The sequence below is a fragment of the Astyanax mexicanus genome, chromosome 19 (assembly GCF_023375975.1).
Source record: "Astyanax mexicanus isolate ESR-SI-001 chromosome 19, AstMex3_surface, whole genome shotgun sequence".
Lineage (NCBI taxonomy): Eukaryota > Metazoa > Chordata > Actinopteri > Characiformes > Acestrorhamphidae > Astyanax > Astyanax mexicanus.
The window spans coordinates 40,282,249-40,294,511 of record NC_064426.1 but is presented as its reverse complement, the minus strand read 5'-3'; the positions used below and the strand labels follow the sequence as shown (position 1 = coordinate 40,294,511).

General features: G+C 38.2%; 1 protein-coding gene and 1 long non-coding RNA gene across 2 annotated transcripts in view; both read left to right on the top strand.

Annotated features, from left to right (window-relative positions):
* Positions 1-12,263, top strand: part of LOC125784350 (uncharacterized) — a 57,274-nt gene that overhangs the window by 44,174 nt on the left and 837 nt on the right. The gene's annotated exons all lie outside the window — the stretch shown is intronic.
* On the top strand, positions 696-12,211 carry hmox2b (heme oxygenase 2b). Its single transcript, XM_022665084.2, has 7 exons — positions 696-769; positions 2,185-2,278; positions 2,977-3,094; positions 4,353-4,470; positions 6,164-6,655; positions 7,635-7,755; positions 8,717-12,211. Exons 3-7 carry the CDS (start codon positions 2,982-2,984, stop codon positions 8,842-8,844), a joined length of 972 nt encoding a protein of 323 aa, XP_022520805.2. The 5' UTR covers positions 696-769; positions 2,185-2,278; positions 2,977-2,981; the 3' UTR covers positions 8,845-12,211.

Below are 12,263 nucleotides of genomic sequence, written 5' to 3'. Positions count from 1 at the left end.
CCTGAAGTGTATTATTGTGATGAAACCACAAACCATCTATCTATCTATCTATCTATCTATCTATCTATCTATCTATCTATCTATCTATCTATCTATCTATCTATCTATCTGACTGTCTGACTGTCAGTCCTTTTACCTGTCTATCTATTTGTCCATCCGTCTGTATGTCCATTCATCCTTTTGTCCATCTCTGTCTGTATTTCTGTCTTTGTCCATCCATCTGTCTATCTATCTCTGTCCAACTATCTGTCACGTATCTGTCTGACTGTCTGTCTCTGTCTGTCAGTATCTGTCATCCATCCATTTGTCTATCTATCTATCTATCTATCTATCTATCTATCTATCTATCTATCTATCTATCTATCTATCTATCTCTGTCCATCCATCTGTATATCTGTCCATGTATTTATCTGTCTGTCAGTCTTTGTCAATGTGAATCCATTTGTCTGCCTGTCTATCCATCTGTCCACGTATTTATATATCTGTCTGACTGTCCTTTTGTTCATTTGTCTATCTGTCTGTCTGCCTATCCATCCTTCTGTCCGTCTCTGTCTGTCTGTCTCTGCCCATCCAACTGTCTGTCTATCTATATGTCTGTCCATCTATCTGTCCATGTATTCATGTATCTGTCTGTCCGTCCATCTACCCGTTCATCCATCCATCCAATCAGCGTCACAGCTCGGGTAGCGTCACTGAGGAGGATCACGTGGTGTAAGATGGTGAATCAGTGTGTGTGTATGAGCTGAGCTGAGATCAGGAGAAGCTGGAGGTGCTGCTGATTTTAACTTCATATTTACCTGTTATTATTTATGGAGGCTCTTCAGCGGATTATAGCTGATTATTAGCACCTGTCTGGAAGCTGTGATTAGCTGGTTATCTGTGTTAGATGGTTAGTTAGCTCGTTGTTGTTAGCTAACAGTGCTAATGCAGTATAAAGCAGAGCTTAGCCTCAGAGCTAACAGGGGTTATCCTGGGTTATCCTGAGAGCTAACAATTCTAATGCAGTTTAACAGCAGGGTTAGCCTGAGAGCTAACAGTGCTAATGCAGTAACTATAACAGCAGGGTTAGCCTGAGAGCTAACAGGGCTAATGCAGTAACTATAACAGCAGGGTTAGCCTGAGAGCTAACAGTGCTAATGCAGTAACTATAACAGCAGGGTTAGCCTGAGAGCTAACAGTGCTAATGCAGTATACAGCAGGGTTATCCTGAGAGCTAACAGTTCTAATGCAGTAACTATAACAGCAGGGTTAGCCTGAGAGCTAACAGTGCTAATGAAGTATAAAGCAGAGCTTAGCCTGAGAGCTAACAGTTCTAACGCAGTATAACAGCAGAAGTTTGCCAGAGAGCTAACAGTTCTAATGCAGTATAACAGCAGACGTTTGCCAGAGAGCTAACAGTTCTAATGCAGTATAACAGCAGAGGTTAGCCTGAAAGCTAACAGTGCTAATGCAGTATAACAGCAGGGTTAGCCTGAGAGCTAACAGTGCTAATGCAGTAACTATAACAGCAGGGTTAGCCTGAGAGCTAACAGTGCTAATGCAGTAACTATAACATCAGGGTTAGCCTGAGAGCTAACTTAAGCTAGCTAGGTTAGTATGTTGTTTTGACCAAGTTTAGCACAGCTAGCTGCTAATCTACAGCCTCCAAAGGTTATTTAACTAGGTTAACTAACGCTAACTAGCTAACTAACTAACTGATTAACTGAATAGGTAACCTAGCTAACATGCTAATTCACACACATGTAATTTTAGCTCTATAGCTAGCTTGGGCTAAGCTAGGTTAAGTGTTATGAATTCCTAGCCAAGCACTTTGTAGAATACGTGAATATTTAGTAGTAATAAGGAGTATTATTTCTAATTCTAGGATTTTCCCCCTGTTAGACTAGTTAAGTCTAGACCTTTGACAGATACTAGAATTATCTGTATTATTATCTGTATTTTTGAGCCCATTTGTGATGAATGCCCCTTTGTTCAGCTATAGTAAACACACTGTGGGAGCTAGTACTATTGTTTCAGCTTAAACTAAAGAGTAAAAAGACCCTTTTCTGACCAGAACCACAGTTTAGAGTTTAACATTGTGCTCTGTGTTGTTATTGAGGTTCATTTTGTGCTATAATGTACTATACTGTTCCAGCCACTCTCTGTTTTTCCTGCATGTTTACAGTATTGTATCTCTCCCTGTAGGGAAGGGGATCTCTGAGCTGTCAAACCTTCCTCCACATAAAGGACAGACCTTACTTTTAAAGGCCTTAAAACTACAATTAACTTCATATATCAGGTAAATATAGTGGTGGTAATATGTGTATACACTTGTACTAATACTTACTAAATCTTTTAACTCAGTGCTCTTATCTGGGGAGCTGTTATCTTGTGGTTTCTGAGGCTGGTAACTCTGATGAACTTATTCTGGGGTGGTCCTGATGAGTGCCGCTTTCATCATAATCAGGGGTTTGATGGTCTTTTGTGACTGCACTTAAGGATGCTTTCAAAGTTCTTGAAATTGACCTTCAGATTGACTGACCTTCATTTCATAAATTCATTTTTTTTACTTTTCTTTACTTATTTGAGTAGTTCTTGCCATAATCTGTATTAGAACATTACTCAAATATTCACTATTCACTGTATACCAACTCTACCTGTTCACCACTTTACAACTGATGCTCTCAAACTAACATTAGAAGACAAGAAATTCAAGTAAGAAAGAGGTGCTACTTTGATTAATCTAACATATAAAACATATATCTGATTTAACACATTTTTGTTTATTAACAAAAATATCTGCTCTAATGATTGTGGTGACTAGTTTATTATTTATTATTAAATCTTTGAACTTTTGTTTATATAATGTTGATAATTTTAATACCTATTTAGACATAATCTGTTTCAAGCTAAATGTTGACCAGTATTGGATTTAAAAATAATATGCTAATTGTATCGTATTTAACACTATTGAAATTGTTCATTTGTTCCCTATAGACTGAATGACGGACAGAGAGATGTCGGAAGTGAAGGCAGAAGACTCTGCCAATGGGGTGATGGCAGCAAATGGTGGTGGTGTTGTATACGAGGACAGAGAGGTCAATGAGAATGCCAGGTACTGCCATATATTTTTTTTGACTGCTTTATTATGAAAATCATGCAACACATGAAGTTTGGAGGTGTGTAGTGATGAACCCTGCTGAAGCTACATGAAGTTTTGAGGTGTGTAGTGAGTGATGAACTCTGAAGCTACATAAAGTTTGGAGGTGTGTAGTGATGAACTCTGAAGCTACATGTAGTTTGGAGCTGTGTAGTGATGAACTCTGAAGCTACATGAAGTTTGGAGGTGTGTAGTGATGATGAACTCTGAAGCTACATGAAGTTTGGAGGTGTGTAGTGATGATGAACTCTGAAGCTACATGAAGTTTGGAGGTGTGTAGTGATGAACTAATCTGAAGCTACATGAAGTTTGGAGGTGTGTAGTGATGATGAACTCTGAAGCTACATGAAGTTTGGAGGTGTGTAGTGATGATGAACTCTGAAGCTACATGAAGTTTGGAGGTGTGTAGTGATGAACTAATCTGAAGCTACATGAAGTTTGGAGGTGTGTAGTGAGTGATGAACTCTGAAGCTACATGAAGTTTGGAGGTGTGTAGTGATGATGAACTCTGAAGCTACATGAAGTTTGGAGGTGTGTAGTGATGAACTAATCTGAAGCTACATGAAGTTTGGAGGTGTTTAGTGATGATGAACTCTGAAGCTACATGAAGTTTGGAGGTGTGTAGTGATGAACTAATCTGAAGCTACATGAAGTTTGGAGGTGTTTAGTGATGATGAACTCTGAAGCTACATGAAGTTTGGAGGTGTGTAGTGATGAACTAATCTGAAGCTACATGAAGTTTGGAGGTGTGTAGTGATGAACTCTGAAGCTACATGAAGTTTGGAGGTGTGTAGTGATGATGAACTCTGAAGCTACATGAAGTTTGGAGGTGTGTAGTGATGATGAACTCTGAAGCTACATGAAGTTTGGAGGTGTGTAGTGATGAACTAATCTGAAGCTACATAAAGTTTGGAGGTGTGTAGTGATGACCTCTGAAGCTACATGAAGTTTGGAGGTGTGTAGTGATGTATAGTGACTCTGCAGAAAGTTGGTGAACTCTGTGCACTATGCTCTTCAGCATCCACTGACCCCGCTCTGTTATTTTACACTGACAGAGCACAGAGTCGCTGTCGGTCCCAGTCTCTTCCACTGTGTTATAATATTTTTTTGGCCAGACTACTGATATTTATTAATGTATTATTCTTTGCTAATGGGTATGTTTAAACAGACAAAAGCATCAGCTGTGTCCGTTTGCCCACGCTTTCTCCTGCAGGACAGAAGATCTGTCTGAGATGTTGGCTGCAGGGACCAAAGCCGTTCACGAGAAGGCTGAGAACACACAGTTCGTCAAAGACTTCCTCCGAGGACGCATCCGTAAGGAGCTGTTTAAGGTTAGATTTTCACACTCAATTACCACAAAGTTCATTAACCTTACAGGAGCAGATTACAGTTCGTTACACTGTGGGTGTCTTTGCCAGCTTCACAGGGATCCAATAAAGCTGGCTAGACAGACTAACAGGGAATTAGTAGTCATGTGATTCAGCTGTGTGAAATAGGGAAGTGAAAATCTGAGAGTCAGACTAACCTTTAGTGTCAGTGTGAAGATTAGAGTGTTTTCACACATTTAGTTGGTTTCCTGTGGACAGGATTAGTTAATGAGTTTTTTAATGAGTTTTTTTTTTTTTTTTTTGGTTGGAACATTTTTTCCTGGTTTGGAAAACTTTATTTGGCAGGGATACTGAAATAAATCGTAGCTGTCCAAAGTCTAAAACAGCAGCTTTACAGGAGAGATTTTTTTTTTTTAACTTTTAATATAAGTCAATGTAAAATATTTTTTTTCAGGTCATTTTTAAGTATTTCTGCTGGTGCATTAAGCAATTTTGGCACAGTGTGAGCAGTGTTGGGTACGTTACTTTAGAAAAAAGTAATTAGTTATAGTTACTAGTTACTTCTCCAAAAAAGTAATTGAGTTACTAACGAAGTTACTCCACTATAATAGTAACTAGTTACCAGTAAAAGTAACTATTGCGTTACTATTGGATTTTTATTTATTTAAATCAAGCAACAGGTGTAGTCAGTCGTAAGGTTAAGATTTTTTTAGTTCTATAAATGCGTTTTTAGCTTCTCCTCCGTGGTTGAAAGGCAGCTGGTCTCTGTGTGTGGGGCTCGTATGTGCCTCTCTCACACACAGCTGAACTTTTCTGCCGGAGGGCGGGGCTGCGCTCATGCAGCGGCTCTCTCTATTGTAATGAATAGGATGCGCTGTGCTGGTGGAACGGGGAAAAGGATGCGTGTTTCTTGCGTGAAACTAAAATTTAATTTCAAGAAGCCGGCCACAAAATATCGGTTTGTGGGCCGCAAATTTGAGATCCCTGATTTAAAGTGCTCACTAGAGACTACTGTCTTCCTCTGAGGATGAGCCTGCGGACCCCTAGAGAAACCCTGGTCTCATCCTCCCCTCCCTTGTGACTCACACACACACACACTTGCACCTTTGCCTGTTTGCACGAAGTTACCAAAAAAAGTTAATTGAGTGGCTAAATTAACGTGCAGTAACGAGGTGTCGGAAATGGTAACGGTGTTATAGTTACAGTCAGAGTAATAAGTTAGATTACTCTTTACTGAAAAAAGTAACGCCGTTAGGAACGGCATTTATTTCAACGCCGTTACTCCCATCACTGAGTGTGATGGGAGTAAAATCAATAAAAATGGAGATAATTGTTTTTCTTATAGTAAGAAGGTCTAGTGTATATTTCAGTTTAAGATGGAACAGCAGAGATGGTATTAGTTTACTGCTGCAGTATTTATTTGGGTAATAGACCAGCTTTGTTTTTTTGTTTTTTTTAGGTAAACCTAGTTTTAAACAATTTGATTGACCATTTGAACCGTTTGATTTTTAGGGAACAAAAAAAAAGATTTTAATCGAAAATCGATTTCGCCCAGCACTAATCCATCCATTGTCATAATGTCGATAATAGTCACAGGAAGTGATCAGGACCAGAAGACCAGAAGTCTAATTGTGTGTTAACTAGAGTCTTTTTTTTGAGTTTTAGAAACAAATCCCCCCTGTTTCTCTCTCCTCAGCTTGGCGCGGTGGCGCTGTACTACACGTACACAGCCATGGAGGAGGAGATCGAGAGGAACAAGGACCACCCCAGCTTCGCCCCGCTCTACTTCCCTAACGAGCTGCACCGTCATGAGGCCCTGGCGCAGGATCTGGAGTATTTCTACGGGGAGGACTGGCAGAACCAGATCAGCTGTTCTTCAGCCGCTCAGCACTACGTAGACCGTATTCACGAAGTCGGACAGACGGACCCCGTCCTGCTGGTGGCCCACGCCTACACCCGCTACATGGGTGACCTGTCAGGGGGTCAGGTGCTGAAGAAGGTGGCGCAGCGTGCCCTGAGGCTGCCACCTACTGGGGAGGGGGTCAAATTTTACGAGTTCGATAGCATCCACAGCGCCAAGGCTTTCAAGCAGCTGTACCGGAGTCGCATGAACGAGCTGGAGCTCGACGCCCAGACCAAAGAGAAGCTCGTCCAGGAGGCCGTGTTAGCGTTTCAGTTTAACATGGAGGTACGAGGAGCTAAAGAAGCTTTTTGCTTGTCACTAATGTTATACACTACATTGCCAAAAGTATCCACTCACCCACCCAAACAAATAATAATAATAATGAATTCCTGCATTGTTCCAAGTGTAAAGTTTGGCTGAGGAGGGATAATTATTACCATTATGGTGTGGGGTTGTTTTTCAAGAGTCGGTCTCATCCCCTTAGTTTCAGTATAAGGAACACTTAATGCTTTATCATTCCCATAAACACATTCCTAAACATTGTGGAGAGCCTTCCCAGAAGTAAAGGGAGGAACATCATATTAAATCCTATGGATTAAAATGGGTTTATATGTGTGCGAAAGCAGGCGAGCGAATATACTTTTGGCAATATAGTGTTTATTAATTTCAGAGACTGGATTGTTATTATAAAAACATTCAAAATATTTAATTTTTTTTATTTAAAATATTTTATTCGTTTGACTTTAAAGGGAGTCTGCGTTGGTAAAAGTTACAAGACCTCAGATCTAATGAAATGCTCTGACTTTTGCATGATAAATGCATTAATTAATAATACCAACAGAATTAGTACACAGATCCACCATGTAATTTTGTGGGGAAAAAATTGTTAAATCTTTAATTTTGTGCCATTTGGAGATTAGTCCATCTTACAATTACTTACACCGATGTTCCAAAAGTCATGGGATAGCAGTATGTGAATTCATCATAAATGGTTACCTCAGAACACAGCACATACCTGTATAATTTGTGAGGTGCTATCTTGTGAGTCATAATATGACCTTTGGCATATCAGTGTACTGTACTTGCTTGTGTACTTGAACATTTCAGAGAATACCGCACCATGTAGAAGTGGCTGTAAGTGGTCCTCTGCTTTAAAAAAAAAAAAAAAAAAAAAAAAATATATATATATATATATATATATATATATATATATATATATATATATATATATATATATATATATATATTCTGTGTTTTATTGCAGGTTTTTGATGAGCTGGAGGAGATGGGAAAAACTATTCAGGACGATGTAATGGATGCAGGTCCGATCCACGGGGACATGCAAGGAGACATCAGTAAATGCCCTTATTATGCTGCTAAGACAGGTAAGCCAATTCTGACAGAGTTCCACATACATTTAGCTCAGAACTTTTCACTACTAAATATTCCACAGCCAACTGTCAGTGATATTAAAACACTGTGGAAAAGACTGGGAACGACGGCAACTCACTTTGTCAGCATAGCGCACAGAGAAACCAACTTTAAGTTAGGATAAGTAAACAAAACTGTAATTCTTAGAAAAAAACATTTTCTGTTAAAGTCAATCGAGTGCAGGATGTTAATCTACACATTTCTCTCCTGAAAACTGTTTATTTGGGTGAGTAAAGTGCTTCCGTTTATTTACAGTAAGCTTAGATTTCCAATATTTTCAACAGCATGGCTAACAGCAGCAGCGCTTAGCGTTAGTAAATGCCACCCGACAGCGCTACACTGAGGAACGCTAAATGTTTGGGAAACCCAAGGTTCGTCCCTTGTAGCTTGTTTTAACACGGTAAACACGCAGACTACAGTCCAATATACTCACCTCTGAATGGCGAAAGAGCCAGCGCTGCAGTTAGCAGCTAATGCTAATACTGCTCCAGTCTTGGTGCTGGAGAAACTTGACTGAAAACTCGCCCATATAACTCTGTACTTCAGTGGAGTGGCTTAACTGCTCCTTAATACCTGACTGGAAGAATTTATACATAGGGCGCACTGGATTATAAGGCACACTTTTTTAGATTTTTGGGAAAATTAAAGGATTTTAAGTTTACCTTATAGTGCGAAGCTTCAGATTAGATCAAGAACAGTAGAGAGTTTCCATGGCCGAACAGCTCCATCCAAACCTCACATCACTGAACCCTGCGATTCAGGTCAGCGCAGGATACTTTTAGCAATATTCTGTGTGTGTATATATAGAAAAACATTTACAGATAGATATTATTTTTTAGTAATTTAAAACTGAATAAATATATATCTGCTAAACCTGCGGAAATGTTGTGTTTTCCTCTCTCTCTCCTGCTGCAGCTGCCAGCGGAGGATCGGCATACGTTTGTCAGATGGCCAAAGCTGTGATCAGACACCCTACAGGCCAAGTTCTATTGGCTGCGTGGATCGCTGCTCTCGCCGGATTGGCTGCCTGGTACCTCATTTGATCAGCGGATTGGTCAGTGAAAGAGGAAAAACCTGCGTAGACTTTAAAGTTTGCGCCTCCCTTCAAAAGTGGTGAAACTCTTTGGTTCTGCTTTATTTGAAGGCTACCTACATAGAGGCTTCATAAGACATTTATAAGCATTGAATAATGGATTATAAAGCAGTGTTAGGGTACCATATTTTTTAAACTATAAGGCACACCAGATTATAAGGTGCACTATCGGTGAACGTCTATATTCAGGTCTATTTTCACACATAAGGCGCATCCGATTATAAGTCTCATTAAGCGACACTAGTTAGGATGCCTACATTGAAGTTAATAAGGGTGTCGCCATGTTTCCCTTCTAATGCCTAAATAAACAAAACTGTAATTCTTAAAAAAAAAAGAAAAACATTTTATTTTAAAGTTAAACGAGTGCTGGATGTTAATCTACACAGTTTTCTCTCCTGAAAACTGTTTATTTGGGTGAGTAAAACACTTTTGTTTATTCACAGCAAGCTCAGATTTTCAGTATTTTGCCCAAGGCTTAGCGCTAGTAAATGCTGCCCGATAGCGCTAGACTGAGGAACCTTGAGTATTCCAGTAAGTCAGGGTGCTATAAACTAGCATTTCTTCCTACGTAGCTTGTTTTAGCATGTTAAACATGAAAAAATACAGTCCAATATACTCACATCTAAACAGCGAAAGAGCTAGCGCTGCACTTAGCAGCTAATGCTAATGCTGTTACTGCTCCCTCACTGCTGCCTTAGTGCTGGAGAAACTTCACTTAAAAAAATTCACCCTTATAACACTGTACTTCAGCAAAGTGGCTTTACTGCTCCTTAAAATTGGATAGATAGGCGCAAAACTGTGGATTTCTTGGACAATTAAATGATATTAAGTGCACCTTATAGTCTAAAAAATATGCCCCTACTAATGTAAGTATCCTTAAAATAAGTGTTACTCTTCTTAGATTAGCATGAAAACAGCTTTACTCCCAGACTTGGACCTGAACTTGAAAAGTTCAGTAAAGTTCATCACTCTTGAAACTCCTGTAAAAATGCTCTCGGTTGGCTCAGTAATTTCCATATTCATGCTTTTTATGCAGTGTCTTCTGGAGTGTCTGTGTACTTTAGATTATTTTACCTTAATTTCTTTTAGTTAATGGTTACCAGAAGTTATAGAGTGTAGAGCAAGGTCCACTTAACGGTTTTACAGTAACAGTTTTTAGTAAATACGTTAAAGATATATTTTTTCTCTAGTTTAATTAGATTCACAGTATTTCTTTCCTTTCTTGTATCTTAGATTTAAGATTTTTTTTTTTAAATAAATGTCTGCAGGGCAGATAAATAGATAAATAAATAGTTTTTGAGTATTCCCAGCTGTTGTTTAACGGTTATCAGAAAAGAGAGGATTGCACTGTGGATTGCGATTGTTGTACAGTTCAGTTTATTTACTTGAAGTCTTTTCAGATGGCGATTTAGTGACCAAACTTACAGACATTTACAGACATTTAAATCTGAACTCCACTCTGCCTGTTTTAGTTCTTATTGGCTCTTTCGTTCATTTTCCTCGTGCTTGATTAGTTAATACAAGGAAATATGGAATACTGCTACACACACCATTATTAACTATTAATTACTATAGATCGCTTGTGAATAGAATGGCTGTGTTTTGGAAGGGAACACTGTTTAAAGTATATAACTGTGGGGAAAAAAAATCTTTTTCCAAGCATCATTTCAATAAAAAAATTATATTTTTTAATATACTATAATATAATATAATATACTGGTTGTGCTATGCAGTTACTTCTTACTGAAACTGTGAGGGCGAGACATTTAAATTCATTTTAATTCATTTAAGTCGTCTTATGCATTTCTATTTCATTTTTTCTCCATTTTTACAGAGCAGTTGACTGTGTATCCTGTATGACATGACTGACGTTTAGCACACGCACATTTTTTAAATAAACAACGTCCTCTTGGTCATGGTCATGCTGCTTTATTTGCTATACTGTTACAAAATTAAGTTCATCATGCTGTTCTGTTCAAACAGTATTCAAGTAAACCTCTAGACCAGGGGTTTCTTAACCTTTTTTCGCTGTTCCTCCCTCTTATTTAGTGTTAAAAATATTTCACAACACCACTCATTTACAAAAACAAATAATTGGCTGTACTGCTTTCTAATACCGGTAAATATAAATGCTTTCTAATAATAATTAATAAATAACGCTTTTAGCCAAGATCGATATCGGCAATTGGATGATCAAAATCGGCCCCAACATCTTTGCATGGGTAACTATATGCCCTAATCACCAATTGGTACTTTCTGCAGTGTGTGCAGTGTGCCAAGTCCTGCTGGAAAATGAAATCCTCATCTCCATAAAAGTTGTCAGTAGCAGAGGGAAGCTGTAAGATATGAAGTGCTGTAAGATTTTGTGGGAAAACAAAACTGCACTGACTTTAGACTTGATAATAAAACACAGTGGATCAGCACCAGCAGATGACATGTCTCTCCAAACCATCACTGATTGGTGGAAACTTCACACTAGACCTCAAGCAGTTTGGACTGTGTGTCTCTCCACTCTTCCTCCAGACTCTGATCCCTTGATTTACTTTAAATGAAATGTAAAATTTACTGATGATCAGTGATGGTTTGGAGCACTTCATGCTTTTTCCTTCTGCTACTGACAACTTTTATGGAGATGTGAATTTCATTTTTCAGCAGGACTTGGCACACTGCCCACACTGCAGAAAGTACCAATTGGTCTTATATAATATTCTAATTTTCTGATACACTGAATTTTGTGTTTTTATTGGCTGTGAGCCATAATCATGAACAATAAAATAAATAAATGCTTAAAATTGATCACTATGTGTGTGTAATACATCTATATAATATATGAGTTTCACATTTTTAACATTTTTCAAAGATATTCAAATTTTTTTGAGATGGCCCTTTTGACAACCAGAGTTAATTTCACACTGTACTTCTCCTTTAAATTCTTTAAACTCTCTAAAAATATGTCTAAACTGCCTCTATTGTTTTGCACATTGAGTTTTTAGGACTTTTTAAAACTTAAATAATGGAATAAGAACGGATTTGATTTTTATTTTTTTGAAAAATGATTTTGTTACAAAGTGTGTGGAAATAAATACTGTATTAGTACTGATATTCTGACACCAAAGGATGGCTACTCCAAGCCTAAAGACCTTAAGCCTAAAGGTCTGATGGATCTAAATATAATGCACATTAACTTGTAGTTTGTGTTACTGCCATGGAAATGCTACTTTTGAAAGTGAGGAGTATTAAGCTTTTAAGAGAATTCAGCATTTTATTGCTGTACAGCTCTGGAAAAATGAAGAGGCCACTTCTGAATCAGTTTCTCTGATTTCGCTATAAATAGGTTTATGTTTGAAAAAAATGAACATTGTTGTTTTA

Excerpts from the sequence above, each read along its gene's own strand:
- hmox2b (XM_022665084.2), top strand. The coding sequence starts at position 2,982 with ATGACGGACAGAGAGATGTCGGAAGTGAAGGCAGAAGACTCTGCCAAT. Across the intron at positions 3,095-4,352 it reads GAGGTCAATGAGAATGCCAG|GACAGAAGATCTGTCTGAGA; the intron begins GTACTGCCATAT and ends TTTCTCCTGCAG. Across the intron at positions 6,656-7,634 it reads CGTTTCAGTTTAACATGGAG|GTTTTTGATGAGCTGGAGGA; the intron begins GTACGAGGAGCT and ends GTTTTATTGCAG.